This window comes from Vidua chalybeata, chromosome 4 (assembly GCF_026979565.1).
Source record: "Vidua chalybeata isolate OUT-0048 chromosome 4, bVidCha1 merged haplotype, whole genome shotgun sequence".
NCBI classification, from domain to species: domain Eukaryota; kingdom Metazoa; phylum Chordata; class Aves; order Passeriformes; family Viduidae; genus Vidua; species Vidua chalybeata.
The window spans coordinates 24881428-24898422 of NC_071533.1; the positions used below are offsets into that span (position 1 = coordinate 24881428).

A 16995-nucleotide genomic window follows, 5' to 3' on the forward strand; every position below is an offset into this window, starting at 1 on the left:
GAAGTAGCATCACAAATGAATTATCAACTTAATTTTCTGCACAATAGATGTCACAAGGCGTTACTCTCCTGCTTGAGTGCTGTGGCAAGGCCGTGTCCTGCCCAGCAGCCGGTGGGTCCTAACAGGGTGCACTGCAAATGGGACTCGTCCAGGGAGAGTGGCTATCTCAGCTAATCTTGCTGGGGAGAATTAGATGAGTCGAACTTTGTGGCATTTAGTGCCCCAGGGAGTCATTATCATATAACAAACCTGCTATCTCTCACACCATATTGCAAGACTGTGTCATGCAGATACCGAACAGAGGGCTGTTTATCACTTGGGCAGCTGTCCAAAGTGCAACTATATAAAGAGAAGACAGTTGAAGATTTTTCCATTCATGAGGCAGCTTTTATAGATTTGCATTCATAGGGCTTTTCAGAGAAAACAATAACAATTTAAGATTTTTTTTCATTATTGCTGCCAGAAGCTGAAAGAAGGAAAAACAGCTCTCTATTTAATGTAAGATACAGGGGAAATGAGGGGGATTGAAATGATGAGAATGTTTCAGGACATGAGGAAGCCTTAAAAGGCATCTACTGTTAAATTTTTTTCATGCAGAACTTTTTTACAGATAATGCCTGTTTGAGAGAGATGGTTTAAATATGCAGATGTCTCTTCTCAAAGGCATTCAAATTGTTAGTTAATTAGTCAGCAAGTAAGGATTGGCTCTTGTACTTTTTACACATATAAAAGTAGGAATGAAGGGTTTTTCCTTTTACGCTTTCTGTTGCACAAAACAATAGATGTCAGCCTGCAAAACCATTTGGCTGTTCCCTATTTTCTGTACTTCCTTCTACATTGTGTTATTTCATCTTTCCATATGCAAAAATCCTTCTTTGTCTACCCTTAACTCTTGCACAGTTAATGTCAAAAAACATTTTCTTCTCCAAAAAAGCCTTTTTGGGCATGCAAATGGAAAGCTTGCGGTGTTTTATTGCCTTCTACACTGTCACCAGCAGCTCATGTTCAGTTTCAATGGGGAGGTGTCAGGTAGCTGGTGCTGGAGCTGTGCCTGGTGTGCTGAGGAGTGTGCTGTCATGAGGGGAGGCCGTGGACATGTCTGTCCTGCTGCTGGAACCTCAGCAGTGGCTGGCCCTGGTCTTGGCCACCTGGTGTTACCCGTTCTGGAAACCCATGTTTCTACCAGCCACATGAAGGTAGTGAAGGCACATGTGGTTCAGTCCTTCCCTGTTTCCTTTGAGGCTGTTGTGACAGCCCACAAACTGCACAGACTCTCCCATTCCAGCCTGGAGAGTAAAAGCAAAGGCTTTTGTCTGGAGCAGGGAGTGAGTTCAGCTGGCTGGGGCCCAAGACCTTAGGGGGGCCTTCATGGCCTGAGCCACTTGAATGCCTGGGGATGCTGCTCTGCTGCCCCTGCCCAGCCAGTGGGGATTGAGCCTAGAGCCACAGCGCATCCCTGTGCCCATACTGGAAGCTGGGACTGACATGCTCTCATCCTTCTGCCACCCTGGCCAGTTGCCTGCTTTGCCTTTATGTAAAGGATCCTTCCAGCAGGTTGGATCAAGCCTGTGTGAATATCCTGTGGGTTCAACATTTCCCCAGGCCAGCTTTGGTACCCTTTGGAAGCTGAGGCATCATTAGAAATAACTGACTGGCAGGCAGCAAAGAAAAACCACAGGTGAAAGGCCGTAGAGCTTAAGGGTCACTGTGCCAAGTCAGGGGTGTTGTGAGAAGGGATGCACTCTGAACAGGCATCCCAGTTACTCACAGCATGGAGATGTTGCAGTTTTAAGCCTGAGGGCCCAGAGCAGGATGCACCAGCCTTGCTCACATGCATTTCTCAAACTTCCTGTTATTTGTTCTTCCACCTACATCTCCCTTCCTGAGTGTTGTGATGTGTGAGTTATACCATATGCACCTTTAGACTGAGTGGGATGGTTTCAGAGCTAATGTCTGCTAAGTTCTGAAAACAGAAAATTCAGAGACCTGGGGTGTATTTCTCATTGAGGGGACCGCTGTTCCCTCACAGATTTATCTTATTTTTTGACTTGAGTGGTAATTGCAATTCAAGGAATTTCTAATTTTGTGACAATTATTTTGGTGTAAATTACAGAGGAAAGCCAAATCTAATGGACCTGGGATCCCTATTGATCAAACCAGTGCAACGGCTGATGAAATATCCCTTGTTACTCCGTGAGCTCTTGAACTCAACTCCTGCTTCTCACCCTGACCACGAGGCACTACAAGATGCCCTTTTTGCTATGAAAAACATTAATATGAACATCAATGAACTTAAAAGGAGAAAAGATTTAGGTAAGAAAAGAGCACAGAAAGTTCTTTCTTTGTGGGTTTGAGCTGGCCATTACAAGACATATTTCAGCTCAGATATTTCACTATATAAATTTTAGCTGGTGTCACTCAAGTTGTGTAACACATTGAGTTTCAAGAGGGTAACAATGCTTTATTGTCCCTTGACCTCAGCCAACTATGTTACCTGACTGGTAACTCCAGTATGAAAATAGGGAAAGAATTCATATTATAGTGTCTGTAATGCAGTTGCAAACACTGATAATAATTAAGATGCAGTAATAGCAATATTTTTTTTTAGATTTGCCAGGTCAAAGCCCTAATTTCACTCTTCCCAAGGTTAGTGTTTATAATGGGTTTTTCATCCTCGAGCATTTTCACACAAGATTACCCCAAATTATATCAAAGTGTCTGCTCTCAAATGGTTTCATATTTGTGTCCCTGTCCCTGTGAAAAGTCCCGCGAATACAGACTACTGATGTAATGAAATTCTCTGTCTGCAGTGCTGAAGTATAGGAAGAATGATGATGATGAAACCCTTAAAGAAAAGTTTTCTCGACTGAATATTCACTCCATTAGCAAGAAGTCCAAGAGGGTCACCAGCCATCTGAAAATACTGACGAGAGGAGAACCTCAGGTACTTACTCATCCAACTGCAGATTTGCATTGACAGCTTCAGTTCTGCTTTTGCAGGGTGTTTTTCAAAACGTGTTGGAAATGGAGTTTGTGGTGCTGCTTTTTTTCCTGCCTAATTTATAATGTCATTTTCTGACTGTCACAGAAGACAGGAAAGATCTTTGTGATTGAAATAGAAAATAATGTCATGTGTTCTCCACCTTTTCCTTTTTCACACAACAGTTTCTCAAACTTTTGGTCTTCAGCAGAGAGGAAGTGAGAGATAGTTCTGTGAAACTCAGCCTGAGGTCAGCATTTTGCAGATACCCTGGCAATAATTATTGTCGAGGCTGAGAACCTGTTCAGTCCATCTTGCTCATATTGTAGCATTAAGGTTTGGAATCCACCAAGGAAGATGAGCAATACCTCTAATTAGGAAAGGCCACAGGGTTTGCCTCTACAAGTGCAAAGACCTGGAACCATCAAAACTACAAAGAACTCTGTGATGAGTCTGATGGGTGTTGGGCGGCCAAAAGTAAAATCCTCCTTCATAATTTCAAAGTTATAATTCAAAATCTATCAGGATAAACATTTTCAGGAAAGCTTAAATCGAAATCTCAAAGAAAATAAATTATAAATGACCTTGAAAATTATATCCTGTGCACCTCACTGCATGAGATGGCTGATTATACAAGGTCACTTGCCTTCCTAGATGTGACTTTACAAGATACATGCCATTTTTTCCCGGTTTGTTTTTTTATCAGTATTTCTCCTCTTTCTCTGACCCAAATCATCCACATATATTTTTTTCTGTCCATTTATTTATACAGCGGAAATTTTTGTATTCAGAATGTGACAGACACCAGCAAGGCTATAAGATCAGAGAAAAAGGGAATTAAATTTGATTAAGAGGATATGTGATTTTTTCTTTTACTTTTTTTTTTTCTCTTTAGAAACTTCTGGTTTATGTTTTCTTGGTTTTGCTTCTAATTAAGCTTTAAACATTTGAGGATCATTTTAGTATCAGAATGCATCTGTTAGAGATTCAGCCGTCTCTCCTGCTTAATTAGACTGAGAAAGTTCCCAACTCACGTCTTGAAACACGCTGACACCCCCACGGCAAAAGCACTAAGACGTGACTTGAGATTTCTGAAGCCCCTGCGGGAAAAGACGGGCAGAAATGACCGCGTTTTCAGGGTGTTCCCAGCCGGCATAAAGAAGTTTCCCGAGGCCATCGGCGGCTGCCGGCGTTTCCAGAGGAAAGGCTGGCACGGCTCCGGGATAACAGCTCCACCTACAGCCGGCGTGCGGGAGAGCGCCCCGGCACCGCGGGTGCGGCCCCCGCTCCGAAATATCCATCCCACCTTTTCCTCCGAAATAGCCATCCCACCTTTTCCTCGGAAATAGCCATCCCACCTTTTCCTTGGAAATATCCATCTCACCTTTTCCTCCGAAATAGCCATCCCACCTTTTCCTCGGAAATATCCATCCCACCTTTTCCTCGGAAATATTCATCCCACCGTTTCCTCCGTCCTTTCCTCAGGTGGGGCAACAGCACACAGGAAAATTAAGTGTTTTGTTGGTCGTGTAGTAAAGCAACTCCCTGCTCCCACAAGGATTAAAAATTAAATTCTCTGCTGTGTTGTCCAGTGGTTTTGACTTTTCTTGAATTACAGCTGGAGCTTGGGAGAATTAGGGATTGATCTGTTTTCAAAGGGAGGAGTTCAGGGATTTTTCTAGCAGTGCTCTGGATGTTTCTTTCATTAGCCAGGCTCCTTTGGGCTGCCAAAATAACAGAGCAAATGTCTATTTTAGGTGAAAGATGGAACTTTTAATAAGGAAGAAAAGTTGTTTCAAAGTCTAGAGAAGACTGTGAAATTGTGTGTGAAGAACATTTCGCTCTGTTCGCAACATCTCCAGGTGGGTACAGGCCTTTTTGCAATCTGTGGTCACAAACTCTGTCCATAACCAGTTTTACACACATTTCTGCCACTGGCTGGGCAACACCAAATTATTTATAAGCAGGGCTGTCTACATCAGAATATTAAATAAATATGCTGTTCTGCCACTGCATTACTGAACCTATGGCAAAGAAGTTTTGAAGCCCACACTTTTGCATTTTTCCCCTGACAGAAACAGGTTCTGTGGAGACCCACAGGTGCAGAGAAGAAGGTTCTCTCTGGTGGCACAGTCAGGCCTTTCAATCTCTGTATGAAGCTGTCACCCCAATTAGCTGCAGTGAAGGATTAACTGCTTCTCATTAAAGATTGAAGAACTGAGCTGCAGCCACATGAATTAAAATATTCTAAAATACATATCCTGGATGGAAGGACTCCTTCCCTTTTCCTGTGTTTCGGTTGTGTTGAGGGCTAGCATTAGATGTACAGAGTGCTCGAGTTCTCTAAAATGTCTTTGCTTCAACCCTCCTCTCCAGAGATGAAGGTTGGTTTGTGATTTATCAACCTGCCCCTCCCATGGACTACTTGCCAGTTTTGTAGATGGCATGAGGCCTGTCCAAGTGTAAGTGTGCCCTAGCCAGGCAAGGAGGTTGTTTGGGAGATAGGCAAGATCAATAACCAGCTGGCCGGGGCTTTTGGCAAATGCACCGTGTTTGGTTCTGCAAACAGGGAAAGGCCAGGGAGCTCAGCCAATGAGGGCTGTTGCCTGGAGTGGTGCTGACAGCTCCTTATCCAAATGGATCCACACTTCATTAAAATTTAAATTTTGAGTAACTGAAATACACCACTGTAGTCCTACTTAGTCCCCCAAAGAGACTTTTGAGGATGCATGGTAAGCTAGCTTCTTGCTGAGGAGTAGCTGAATTCCAGTGGGATATTCATTAGTTTAGGGCATAATTCTTTCAGTTGAACATTAACAGCTTGATTCTTAAGTAGTTTACATTGAAAATAGACAAAGCACAGGAAAATATTATCACCTTAAACAACCTCACAATGACTGGAAACTGCACAGGTGTCAGAGATGGAAAATATTTCTGATTCCAGCAGTATTATTGAGTAGATGCATGAGTGAATGCAGCATATTAATATGGATTGTAATAGTTTCATCTTCCTACCATCTTTTCATTTAGGATTCTCTACATCTGGCTGCCCAGAATATAATTGGGCTTCAGGAAATCCTGCAAGATAAAGATGACGAAGTCAATGACTGTTCAGAAAAACAGACCAACATTGCAAATCTGTGTGAAGACTTTGTAAGTTAATGCAATGTCCAGTATTACACAGCTATCTGTATGTCTGAGAAAACAGCTGTATGTGAGGAAGACTAAGACAGAAAAGAGGAAAAAAAAAAAAAAAGCTTAGGAATGTGGTGGGGAGAGAGAAAGCGACATAGGAATCTTTTGGGAAAGATAATTGGGGGTTTTCGTTGAATTTCTGTAAGAACTAAGATGAAATACAATATAAATGCATTGTGTTTTCCTTAGAAGAACTAAAGCAAACCTGTCAAGCTAAATTACTGGGTTTATACTAAAATCTTTGTGTTAAATTTGTATCACCTGAACAGTTCTGTATTTGTTTCACCTGAACTTTAGAAAAGAGCAGCAGATTGTTGCCTTGCAACTTTTCTTACCAGCACTTGCAGTTTGAGTGACTTTTGTGATTGATAGTGTGCTTATGTACTGTTAGCTCCTGGAATCACAGATCTGTAAAAATCTCAGAAAAAAGCCTCTCAGATCATCAAGTCCAGATATTAACATAGAGCTGTCAAATCCTTCATATAGGGAAACCATGAAAAATCCAAATATAGCATATAGTAATTAATAAAGCAATTTAAAAAATAGTAATAGTTTTTCAATAGTCTTCTGCTTTCAGAATTAAAATGAACTCTATTGCCTCACTATAATAAGATACTTAAATGTCTCTTCAAAATGGGACAGGCTGCTTATTCAAACAGCTGCTCAAGCTGGAAAAATTCAGAGGTGGAGGTACATTTGACAATAATGTATATCTTCCTCTCTCATAAGATTTTTTTGAAAAAAATTCAGGCCAGAAATTCCCAATAGCCTCTTTTTAAGAAATTAGGTCCAGCAGTTTGGAAGAATTGTTTTCTTAATGCATTAAAAATCAGTTCACTAAACACAGCCCAGTTTTTCAAGTGGAAATAAAATAGGAGCTATTTAGCCAGTGTACATCATCTTGGCCTTGGAGAGCAACTCTGAGGCTAAAATGGATCTATCCTCACCTCTGATATGTTTTCGAGAATGCAGAAGCAGCTGCTTTTTTATTCTCACATCCAATCCAACAACTTAATTCACACAGAATGTCCAAGAGCTTTAATATGATGATGAATTTCACTCACTACAAGCCTGTGCTTTATTTGAACAAATGACTTACAAAAATAAATTTTATTTCATGCAATATTAATCCCTTGAGACAATTAGAGACTAATGGAAAAGTCTGAGGAAGACTGGTTTTTTTACCAGGTGTCTAATTTTGTTGATTACTAGAGATAAAACCAACAAGCATAACCTAATTTAATCAAATCAAATGATTGTTTGTGTTTGCTTAAACAGGAATTGAGTTACAGCTGTTTCCAGGCGAGAAAAAAAAAAAGAAAAAAAGCAGCTTTGAGGGAATTCAAGGCTGCCACTTAATAAGACCTCATTGGCTTTAGACTGTATATTGGTGTGGGCCTTCCAGCTAAGGAAATACCAAGTTTATTTGATCACTTGACCAATCCTTGCTGTTTTCCCCCAGTGGCAGCTCCCTAGGGGCAGTACCTGAGGCTGCATGCTCCAAGGGACCACTGCCATTTGCAGACACTGTAAACTGAAAAACTAAGATCTAAAAAAATAACATCTCCCATTATGAACGAGATTATAAGTCATGCTGGACCCTGCTTGAAACTGCCTCTGGCAGCAGTGTTTTGTGAAGAGTGATTAACAGATTGCTTGATGGGCTGCCATCAGGCTCAACCCCTTATGGCATCTGAAGGACTGAATGAATAAGGTAATGAGAAGTTTATACTTTCCAGATGGCTCAGCTGGACAAGCTTGTCTTGACTCCTCTCTCAGCACTGCAAGCCCTGTTTCCAGGCCCTCAGAAGCTCATCCAGAAGCGCTATGACAAGTTGTTGGACTACAACAGCTACCTTCAGAGGTCAGCTGGAGAAGAGCTGGACCTGGCAAAGAAAGACTATGAGGCTCTAAATGCACAACTAGTGGAAGAACTTCAGGTATTCAACACAGCAGCCAAAAAGATTGTGCTGAACTGTCTACATTGCTTCATCACCCTCCTCAGGAATATTATGTTTGAAGCACTTCAATCAAACTCTGCTGTCGTGGTGCCTGTTCCAGTAAGTACATTAGAAACAGGTGTAGCTGTGCCTTAATTTCTTTTTTCTTCTTTCTGTATGCTTTGGCTAAAGTTATGTAGGACTTATCTATATATCTACAAAGCTACACTGATTTACTGATTTCGTGATTTTATTTGTTCTGCTGAGCACAGTCAGATTTGGGGTTATTTTCCTTTGCAAGCTTAGTACAATTAAGTTCATAGAATCAAAATTGTTTGGTTGGAAGAGATCTTAAAGACCATCTAGTTCCAATTACCCTGCCATTAACAGGGACACCTTCCACTAGACCAGGTAGCTTAAAGCCCCATCGAACCTGACCTTTAAAGCTTCCAGGGATAAGGAACCCACAGTTTCCTTGCAGAAGCAATTTCAGTGCCTCACCAGGGTCCCAGTAAACCAGTGTAAACCTGCCCTCTTTCAGTTTAAAGCCATTCCCCCTTGTCCTGTCACTACATGCCCTTGTAAAATGTCCCTCTCCAGCTTTCCTCTTGGCCTCCTTTCCATACTGAAGGCCACAGTAAGATCACTCTGGAGTGAATTTGAGAAACCTCTGTTCTGAACTTTTGTCAGACCTGGGCTTTCCATTGAGAATGATCCTAATGGACCTGTTCCTGCTGTTGCAGTGATAGTAATGGTAAGAATATTACAGGGAGGCAAAAAGAAGGCAGCTGCTAGCATATTTTAGCATGTACCCTGACTAGCCCAGAAAACACAGGAAATTATAAGAAAGTACATGAATGCCTCCTTTGCTGCTAGACTGCAGAGTCACAGATGACTGCAAAAGAGAAACAAGTTAGGAGATCCAATGAAATAGTTTTTATGAAAATCAAGTTGCTTTAAACCCCAAATATGATGTTGAAACTACTGCAGATATCTCTTGGCAATAATGAATAGCCTCGCCTGGAGGACTTGAACCTCCTGAGAAACACAGCTGCAACAATGCCTTCCACACATACTAATCCACTCACCTGAACAGAAGCAAGGCTGCTTGGGAAACACACTCTTGTAAGGCAATTCTGGAATATTCCTTTCCATCAAGGCTGGAACAGAGCACATTATAGTAAGGGGCAGCTGAAAAATTAAGCAAACAAGCTATGGTGTTTAATGGGAAAATGAAGGCTTTTTCTGCATGAAGAAATCTCATCCCTGTAATTTGATATTTTCATGTGTTGAAAGCTGTTGTATTGGGTATTGTTTTCTGTGAGGTTCTGGCTATGAAATTACCTTCTTTTTCTTTTTTTTTTTCCTGTTTACATCAGCAAATGCTTTTGGTATTATGCGTAGATGTAAAGCACTTATCCAGTGCCGCAGACAGAGACTCAGTTATCCAACAATTCTTAACCTGTTGGCAGCTCTCAGTTGCACAAACACACAGCTGTGGGGTAAACTACTCCAAGCCTTGCAGCACATTGGCCACTCTGATAGCTGCTGAGATGCCCATTTGCATCTGAAAGCAGGTGGCTTAGTAGCATAAATGCAAGGCTCTTCATTTTCATCACCATTTAGAATATTTTTAATGATTTAACTTCAATTGCTATGTCTTTTAAATGTAATAGCATTTATTAGAAACTTTCTTTAAGTAAAGACCTTTCTTCTCTTTACATCTCATATGTAGAAAGTGCACTGCTTATGGGCTCTGCAGAAAATAGGCATAACTTGTCAGATTTCCTGACTCCTAGCACTCAGCAAATTAAATTAAATCTGCTCTCTCCAATTTCCCTACCATTTTGTACATGAGATCTAACCCACATTTGTGTTTGCAGCTGTCCTCCTCAAGCATCTGTGAAGTGCAGAATGAATTGATAGAGGAGATTCACAAGCTGAATTTTGTAAAAGAAAACAGCAGTGCAATCTTTATTGAGAGAAAATTGAGCCTGGAAAAAAAGAAACCTGTTCCTTCTCCGGTGAGTTCCATACATCCAAATTGTCTATGAACCATCCTGTTTTGATCACTTTTGAAACAAATCAATTTTTATGCCACCTAAAGGCTTTGTCTCTCCACTGTGACGCTGAATCAGGTTATTGGAGTGAAATGTTCATTGACCACTAACTTCTGAAGATTTTTCACTTTTTTCATGTTAATATCTTGAAACTCCACTTGAAATTACCTCTGATTGCCCTTAGGCCCTTAAGCACATGGTAAGGCTAAGGTATACTTTGGTACCTTCTTTTGTTAAATATTCTTATGGTGCATCTTAGTCTTCTAATTCAGAATTTTTTTTCCTAGCTCTGGTTATGTGTACTGGTGTTCACACATACATGCACAAACATACAAACCCACAGCAGAAGATTCAGAAAATCCACCAGGAAATCTGTGTTCCAAATCTTATCAGATATTTCTGAAGGTTTTAGGAGTCTAGTTTACAGAAAAATAAGGACTTGGGTGCAGGTTTACAGGAGAAGCTGGGGCAGTTGTAGAATTCCTTTCACCATCAGTGAAGGCACAGGTACTTTTGCTTTTTGGTATGTTAAGATCCCATTGATGTGCAGCACCCCCCTCCCTGTCCTCTAACCAAACCCTTGGTTTGATGGCATCTTGCCCTCATTTAGAGCAGTAATTTCACACAAAAAGCAGCCAGTTTGGGTACCACTGATTTCTTTGCCTAAAGCCTTATCATGGAAATTGTTATGTGGCCTTAGCTCACCTAAGCCCATTTTTGGATTATGCTTTTTTTTGTGATATTACATGGGAATACAAAGGTCATAGCTACAGAAAACCAATTAAGCAGGAGAGAGTTCACATACAGAACACCACCTCTTTGAGAGCAGAGGACAGACTAAGAGGTCTTTAATTAGTGAAATTCCTACATTTCTTTAAAATCTGCCCTTTACTGCTCACCTGTTAATATAGCAATAATATAGTGGGACAGGTTCTTCCTGCATATGCAGAGGAGATTTGGTCCCGGTGTAAGTAACTCCTTGGTCTGTGTGTAAAAACGCTGGGTCACTTGCCACATGCAGCACACACAGATTTTTATCTGGAAATGGTCTCAGCATTACTGAGGACAAATATAATTTGTTTGTTTGCAGCTGGAGTCCCCACGCCAAACAGAGGAGCACAGGTCCAAGCTGCTGTCCACGTACAGCACCGAGTCGCTGTACCAGGCTAAGCGCAAGTGCAATGCCGCGCAGGAATTCGACATTGACTTGCATGAAGGAGAGCTGGTGGCTGTTGTGGAGCAAAAGGACCCCTTTGGAAGCACAAGCAGATGGCTTGTTGACACAGGAAGTAAGTTCTCTGCACAAATATCCCAATAACAGCTTCCCTTTGGGATATTGATTTCTTTTCATTCTGGCCCCATCTGTTTGCCTATGTCATACTGGCAGCTGCATAAAATGGTTGGTTATGAAATGATTTTACCAGCATTTTGCTGTTTATTTTTCTGTCCCTTTATTCTGGTTTCTAGTCCTCACAGGGTATGTGTATTCCTCCTTCCTGAGGCCTTACAATCCAGCCAAAGCACAGAAGGATGTAGCAGAAAATGGCTTTGGTGATGATGATTTTGATGACATCAGCCTCTTTGTCTCTTCACGGCCCCCTACTGACAGCAGCACAAAGAGTCCAGGGTACAAGAAGAGTGACAGCACCTCACCTTTTCACTTCTGTGAAAATCCTGTAATTAATGGCACGGGGACTGGTGCTCTTCAGGGTATGGATGATCAGCAGGTAAGTGTGATACACACTGTGCCTGTCTTGTTCCTATTTAAAATCTGAAATTATACTGTTAGTAATTTAAATGGTTTCCTTACACACCAGAAAAGAGTGGCACCAATCTGTCAGTGTGACACAGGAATTTGTTATTCTCTACTCTTAAATATCTGTGAGGTAGGAAAAGAGAATCAGTTAAATTGTGAATTACAGTCCCGTGTCACAGAAGACACTCTTGATTCATCCCACTCCATGTATGCCTCAAGGTTCTCATATGGAGCAGGAACTTGCAAAATAGCTCAGTTCAGGGAGTTTTCCAACTTACTGGGGACAAGAAAGCTGTGACAAGAATGCTGATCAGCAAGGCACAGAAGTGACCTGTGTGCCACATTTGAGCACAGGAGCTTTAGGAGAGGTGATTCTCCATGAGGAAACCTTGCTGAAAAATTCTTCATCCAATCCATGGCCACTTGGTGTGAACTGAAAACCTTATCAGTGTTGTAAGGTGAGGAGGTCTTGGAGATTGATTTGTTTGTCATGCAGATGCTTCAATTTTACTTTTTATTTGGCCCTGTCTATAAATTTCAAGCCATGGAGTTGAATGCTGGTTTGTACATGTTATGACGTTTCTGTATACAGAACTCCTACTGACACACAGCTACACAGTAACATGTGGCTACACTTTTCAATTCTGATTTTTGTTTATATGGCTTTCCTTTTTCAGCTCTTCTATGCTGTTTATGCATTTCAAGCTAGAAGTGATCAAGAACTCAGCCTTCAGGAGTACCAGAGGGTGAGGATACTTCGATTTTCTGATCTGAGTGGCAATAAGGAATGGTGGCTAGCTGAAGCAAAAGGTCAGAAGGGATATGTACCATCTAATTATCTAGGGAAGATGACATATGCTTAGGAGGGGAAGGTCCTGTTGAGCCAGACTCTCTGAAGCAGACAGAATAAACAGCTGTTAGGTTTGCTGCAAGCAAAGCAAGCTCACAAGTGATTGACAGAAGCCATGGTATCCAGCACACAGATGATACTGAGAACCTCCATTCTCCAAAAGCCATCACCTTGTCAAGACCTGAGGGAGGAAACATTTAACAGGAAGACTGATTCTGATTAACGTGCTGAAGAGCTTGCTTTTCTATTACCCCATAATTTTCTCTTTTGTCAAAGAGTCGTACATCAAGACTCAACCTACAAGTACAAATCACAGATGAAATTACATTTTTCTTCCATGGTATTTAGCAAATAATATTCAAGATGAAGAGAATTAGCCTTGAAAAAGGACAAATTCTGTCATCAGAGATACTGTAGGGTGAGTTGTTCCTGAGCTGTTATCTCAGTGAACACAGACACATCTTAAAACTTGAGCTTTTTTGATTGTCTGTTTTTATCCTCAGCTGTTTTTGTGAAGAATCTTTTTTTCTCAGTGGAGATTATTGGATTGGGAAAAGAAAAAGGGCTTCATTTTTAAGGAAACATTTCAACTTAAGACATACCAGGTGTGGTGGTACCAGTGACTAGTCCCAGGGAAGAAGGGATGTTTAGTTAAATATAGAAATGCAGGAAGGAAAAGAGGGGACACTGGAAACAGGTACTGTGACATAAAGAAGTTATAATTTTCAAATTAATTATGCAACTGCTTCATATGGTAGAAACAGTTTGTAGCAATATGGAAGTGCCCCAGGTTTGAGATTCACATATGTCTCCACACTAACTGCTTTAGTGCAAGATTTGTGGGAAATTTACTGTTTAAAAAAAAAAAAAAGAAAGAAAAAAAGAAAAGCCGAGTGGTGCCTTGCAATGACTATTTAGTGCCTCTCTGATTCCTTAAGTCAGACTTAAGGAATGACTTAAGATCCCTTAAGCAGGGATCATAATATCTAGTCAATAAGTTTCTTTAGGTTCACTGATTGCAGTGATTCCTAGATCAGGCTGGTGCCCTGCACTTAAGATAGACTGAATGGTGACATCAAACAGGAAACACTTCCTTGTGATTCTCATTGGTATCTTAGTGCTCGACACAAGGTATTTCACCACAGCAATGCCAAGGTCCTCTAGTGATTAACGAAGACCTGGTGTAAAGCACTGCAGAAAGGAAACAAAAAAAGTGATTATGCCTGCTGCAAATAGTGCAACTGAAAGTAAACTGTCAGGTATTTTCTGTATTGCATAATTGCTTGTGCTGATGACAAAAATGACAACACTGTTACAATCAAGGGGTGTGGGGGGGCAGGTAGTGTTGGTGATCAAGGGTAAATAGTAATTGTTCTAAAGCTTTTGTCTGAGTTTCTACTTCCCATAATTTGAAGAGTGATGTTTGAAGATTAAATTATTCACAATGCTTAGTGAAATGTAATAGAAAATAACCTGTCAGCAAAGAAAGGATGAGAAAAGTTAGGGAAGTTGCTACACACAATAGCTTCTCCTGTACTGATGAACCTGGTTTCGTTTTCTTTAATGTCCTCAATTTTCAGATTATTTTTATAGAAGGGTAGAAAAAGTTGTCAGTCTTGCTCTGAGACTGAATGCAGCAGGGGATCACAGAGATTAAACCTGAAATTTGTGCTGGATTAAATCATATGATAGAGAAACTTTTAGAGTTCTCAGAGATAGATATCCAGAATCTGGTGTGGGAATCTTTGTGTACTACTGCTATCCAGTGAGCATTATTTTGCCTTATTGTATATCACCTCAGGCACTTAAGCCTTGCTGTTCCCATAGCAAGCAAAAAGGGTTCTCAATCATTTAATGAATTAATTTAGCTGCTTTTATGGAAAGCTTCACCTTTGGTTAAAAGAAGAAAATAAAAGTGCAGAGGGAGTATCAGCTTGGAAGAATGGACTGAAAGACTCACTGCTACCCTTTTACTGCTTTGGCTTTTACATTTTGAGATTATGGGGAAGATAAACATAAGACAGTTTTCAGCTATGTCTTAAAATTTAGAATATTTTGAGATCTATACTTTCCAATAGATGAAACACTTTTAGAAATTACTGAATTGTACTTAATAGGCTTAATGCAGTCATGTAAGCACAATGATGAAGTTTTGTATTTCAGACAGTGAAATTAATCAAGGGAAAGAGGAAAAAAAAAGATTTCTGAAGTCTTAGCACTGAGAACTCAGCTTGAGTCACAGGAGAGCACAGATTTTGAGTGTTAGATACATTCACCATGAAGAATCAGACTCTGTGAAGCTGTCTCAAGGAGTACTCAAATGCTGCTTTCCAAAATATTCGCTAGGTATCCTGATCCTGAAGTAACAAGGAATGAAGGATGAATGGAGTTGACCACCTGAATTTCTGGGTGATCTGGGAACTCCTAGTAGGCCAAATGAAATCCCTGTAGGATTAGGGTCCATAATAATTTTTATATTGTGGGATAATTGTATGACTTTATTGTGACCTTGTAACTTGGGATCCAGTAAAAGTATGTAATTAGGTACCCAGGTGTATTGGCTTAGTCCATTTCAGAAATTCAAATTGTTAGCCATTATCATTTGATACTATGAATATATCACACTTTTATTTTTGTTTAAAACAGATGAATGCAAACAGCAATTGCAGAAAATTAAGAGATGTGCCTTGAATCTAAAACCTTCCAAATTAAGGATTTACAACAATTCATATTTTTGTTAAGACAGTGCTTTAAATACTAGAAACTGAGCTGTGTTAGGGCTCCAGAAATTCGTAAGAATATGCAGTGGTTTTGATCTGGATTTTTTTTTTAATATAAGGAAGGTTACAGTAGTCTAAGAGCTTTCTTATTCTCATTAATGACAAAACTAATTTATTTTGATTGAAGCAGGGACAGGCTGCAGTTTGCTGGATTGATCTTGCATTTGTTCAAATGTGTGTTTTACTTGAGCTATTGTGACAATAAATATGTACAAGTACTTCCAAGATTGGGTCCACTCAAACTGAAGTGCTTCTCCATTCAGGGAATGTTTTTATGTGTTGCCATTGATAACCTGGAACCCAGAAAATGTCCAAGCCAGTACACAGTGGAGTCCTAGGCTCTGACCTTTGGCACCTCTGTGCTTCACCATCTTCCCTTTGGCTGGGTGATCTTTGAGTAGGGGTTCAGCTTTTCAATGCAAACACAGATTGAAGAATTATTACTTCTGACTTTTCATCTTTGGAAGCTTCACTGAGTAAATTACCTCCTTCAAACACTAAAGTATACTTTTGCTGTCATTTTAAGATAGCTTTTAAAAATGAAGATAGATGAAGTGGACCTACCACCTGCACTAGGAAACACAGCCATGATAATCCTTGTTCCCATAGATCCGTTACTGGTAATTCCTATTACAATATAGTTTGTTGAGAAATAGTAAAAAAAAAATCTTCTTTTAAATTATTGTAATAATAAAAATCTATTTTTGTAAAGATCTTTCTTCTTATTTATGTTTTTAAACATTATGTTTTCCAGAAGCAAAGAGCTTTATATGCTATCCAAGATCTGCCTGCAAAGTTAGCAGAGGAAATAGTTGCCTCAGATAAAATGCTGCATCTCTAGGATGCATCCTAGCTTATTGATCAATACATTAGACTTTTCAAGCACTATCAAAAATACTAAGGAAGTTTAAAAATACTCTTCAAGGTTCCAGATGTTAGCATAGCTCTGTTCTTTTCCAGCTGCTCCTGAGATTGTGACCACTATGAGCTGTAGAAGATAAAAGTTTGTAAATCACAGAGCCTTGTGTTAGACCTTTCTTTTTAGACACAGGTATCACCAGCATCCCCTAGTCCAGCCAGAAGGAGCACTCATGGAACCAAAGTAACCTATAATTTCACATTACTGAGGGTATCAGAAATTGGGCATCTATGAAAAAAACATCCTATTTAAGTGGAAATAAAATACTACCACACCAATTTCTAAAACATTTAAGAAAAGTCAGGTAGCTATTTTTATAGTAAATCACAGAGCAATTTGGTTTGGGGATAGAAAAATCACAGGACTATTTTCCAGTTATTTTTACTAAATAGGAGGCATGCTTTTCAAATTTCAGACGGGCATTCCTTCTTCCTGCCCTACACTACATTCCTCAACCTGACACATGACTTCAGTCAAACAAGCCTGTAGAACAGACTCCTTTCCTGAAAATACAG

The 16995-nt window shown here is 40.1% G+C and overlaps 1 protein-coding gene across 1 annotated transcript in view; it reads left to right on the forward strand.

Moving 5' to 3' along the window:
* The window catches only part of ARHGEF38 (Rho guanine nucleotide exchange factor 38), a 35696-nt gene extending 22902 nt beyond the window's left edge, over nt 1-12794 (forward strand). Inside the window, exons 6-14 of the mRNA XM_053940845.1 lie at nt 2114-2313; nt 2811-2944; nt 4738-4842; nt 6011-6133; nt 7915-8235; nt 9999-10139; nt 11266-11464; nt 11643-11902; nt 12609-12794. Coding sequence (XP_053796820.1) covers nt 2114-2313; nt 2811-2944; nt 4738-4842; nt 6011-6133; nt 7915-8235; nt 9999-10139; nt 11266-11464; nt 11643-11902; nt 12609-12794 — 1669 coding nt within the window. The remainder of the gene's footprint in view (nt 1-2113; nt 2314-2810; nt 2945-4737; nt 4843-6010; nt 6134-7914; nt 8236-9998; nt 10140-11265; nt 11465-11642; nt 11903-12608) is intronic.
* Nucleotides 12795-16995: the final 4201 nt, after the last annotated feature.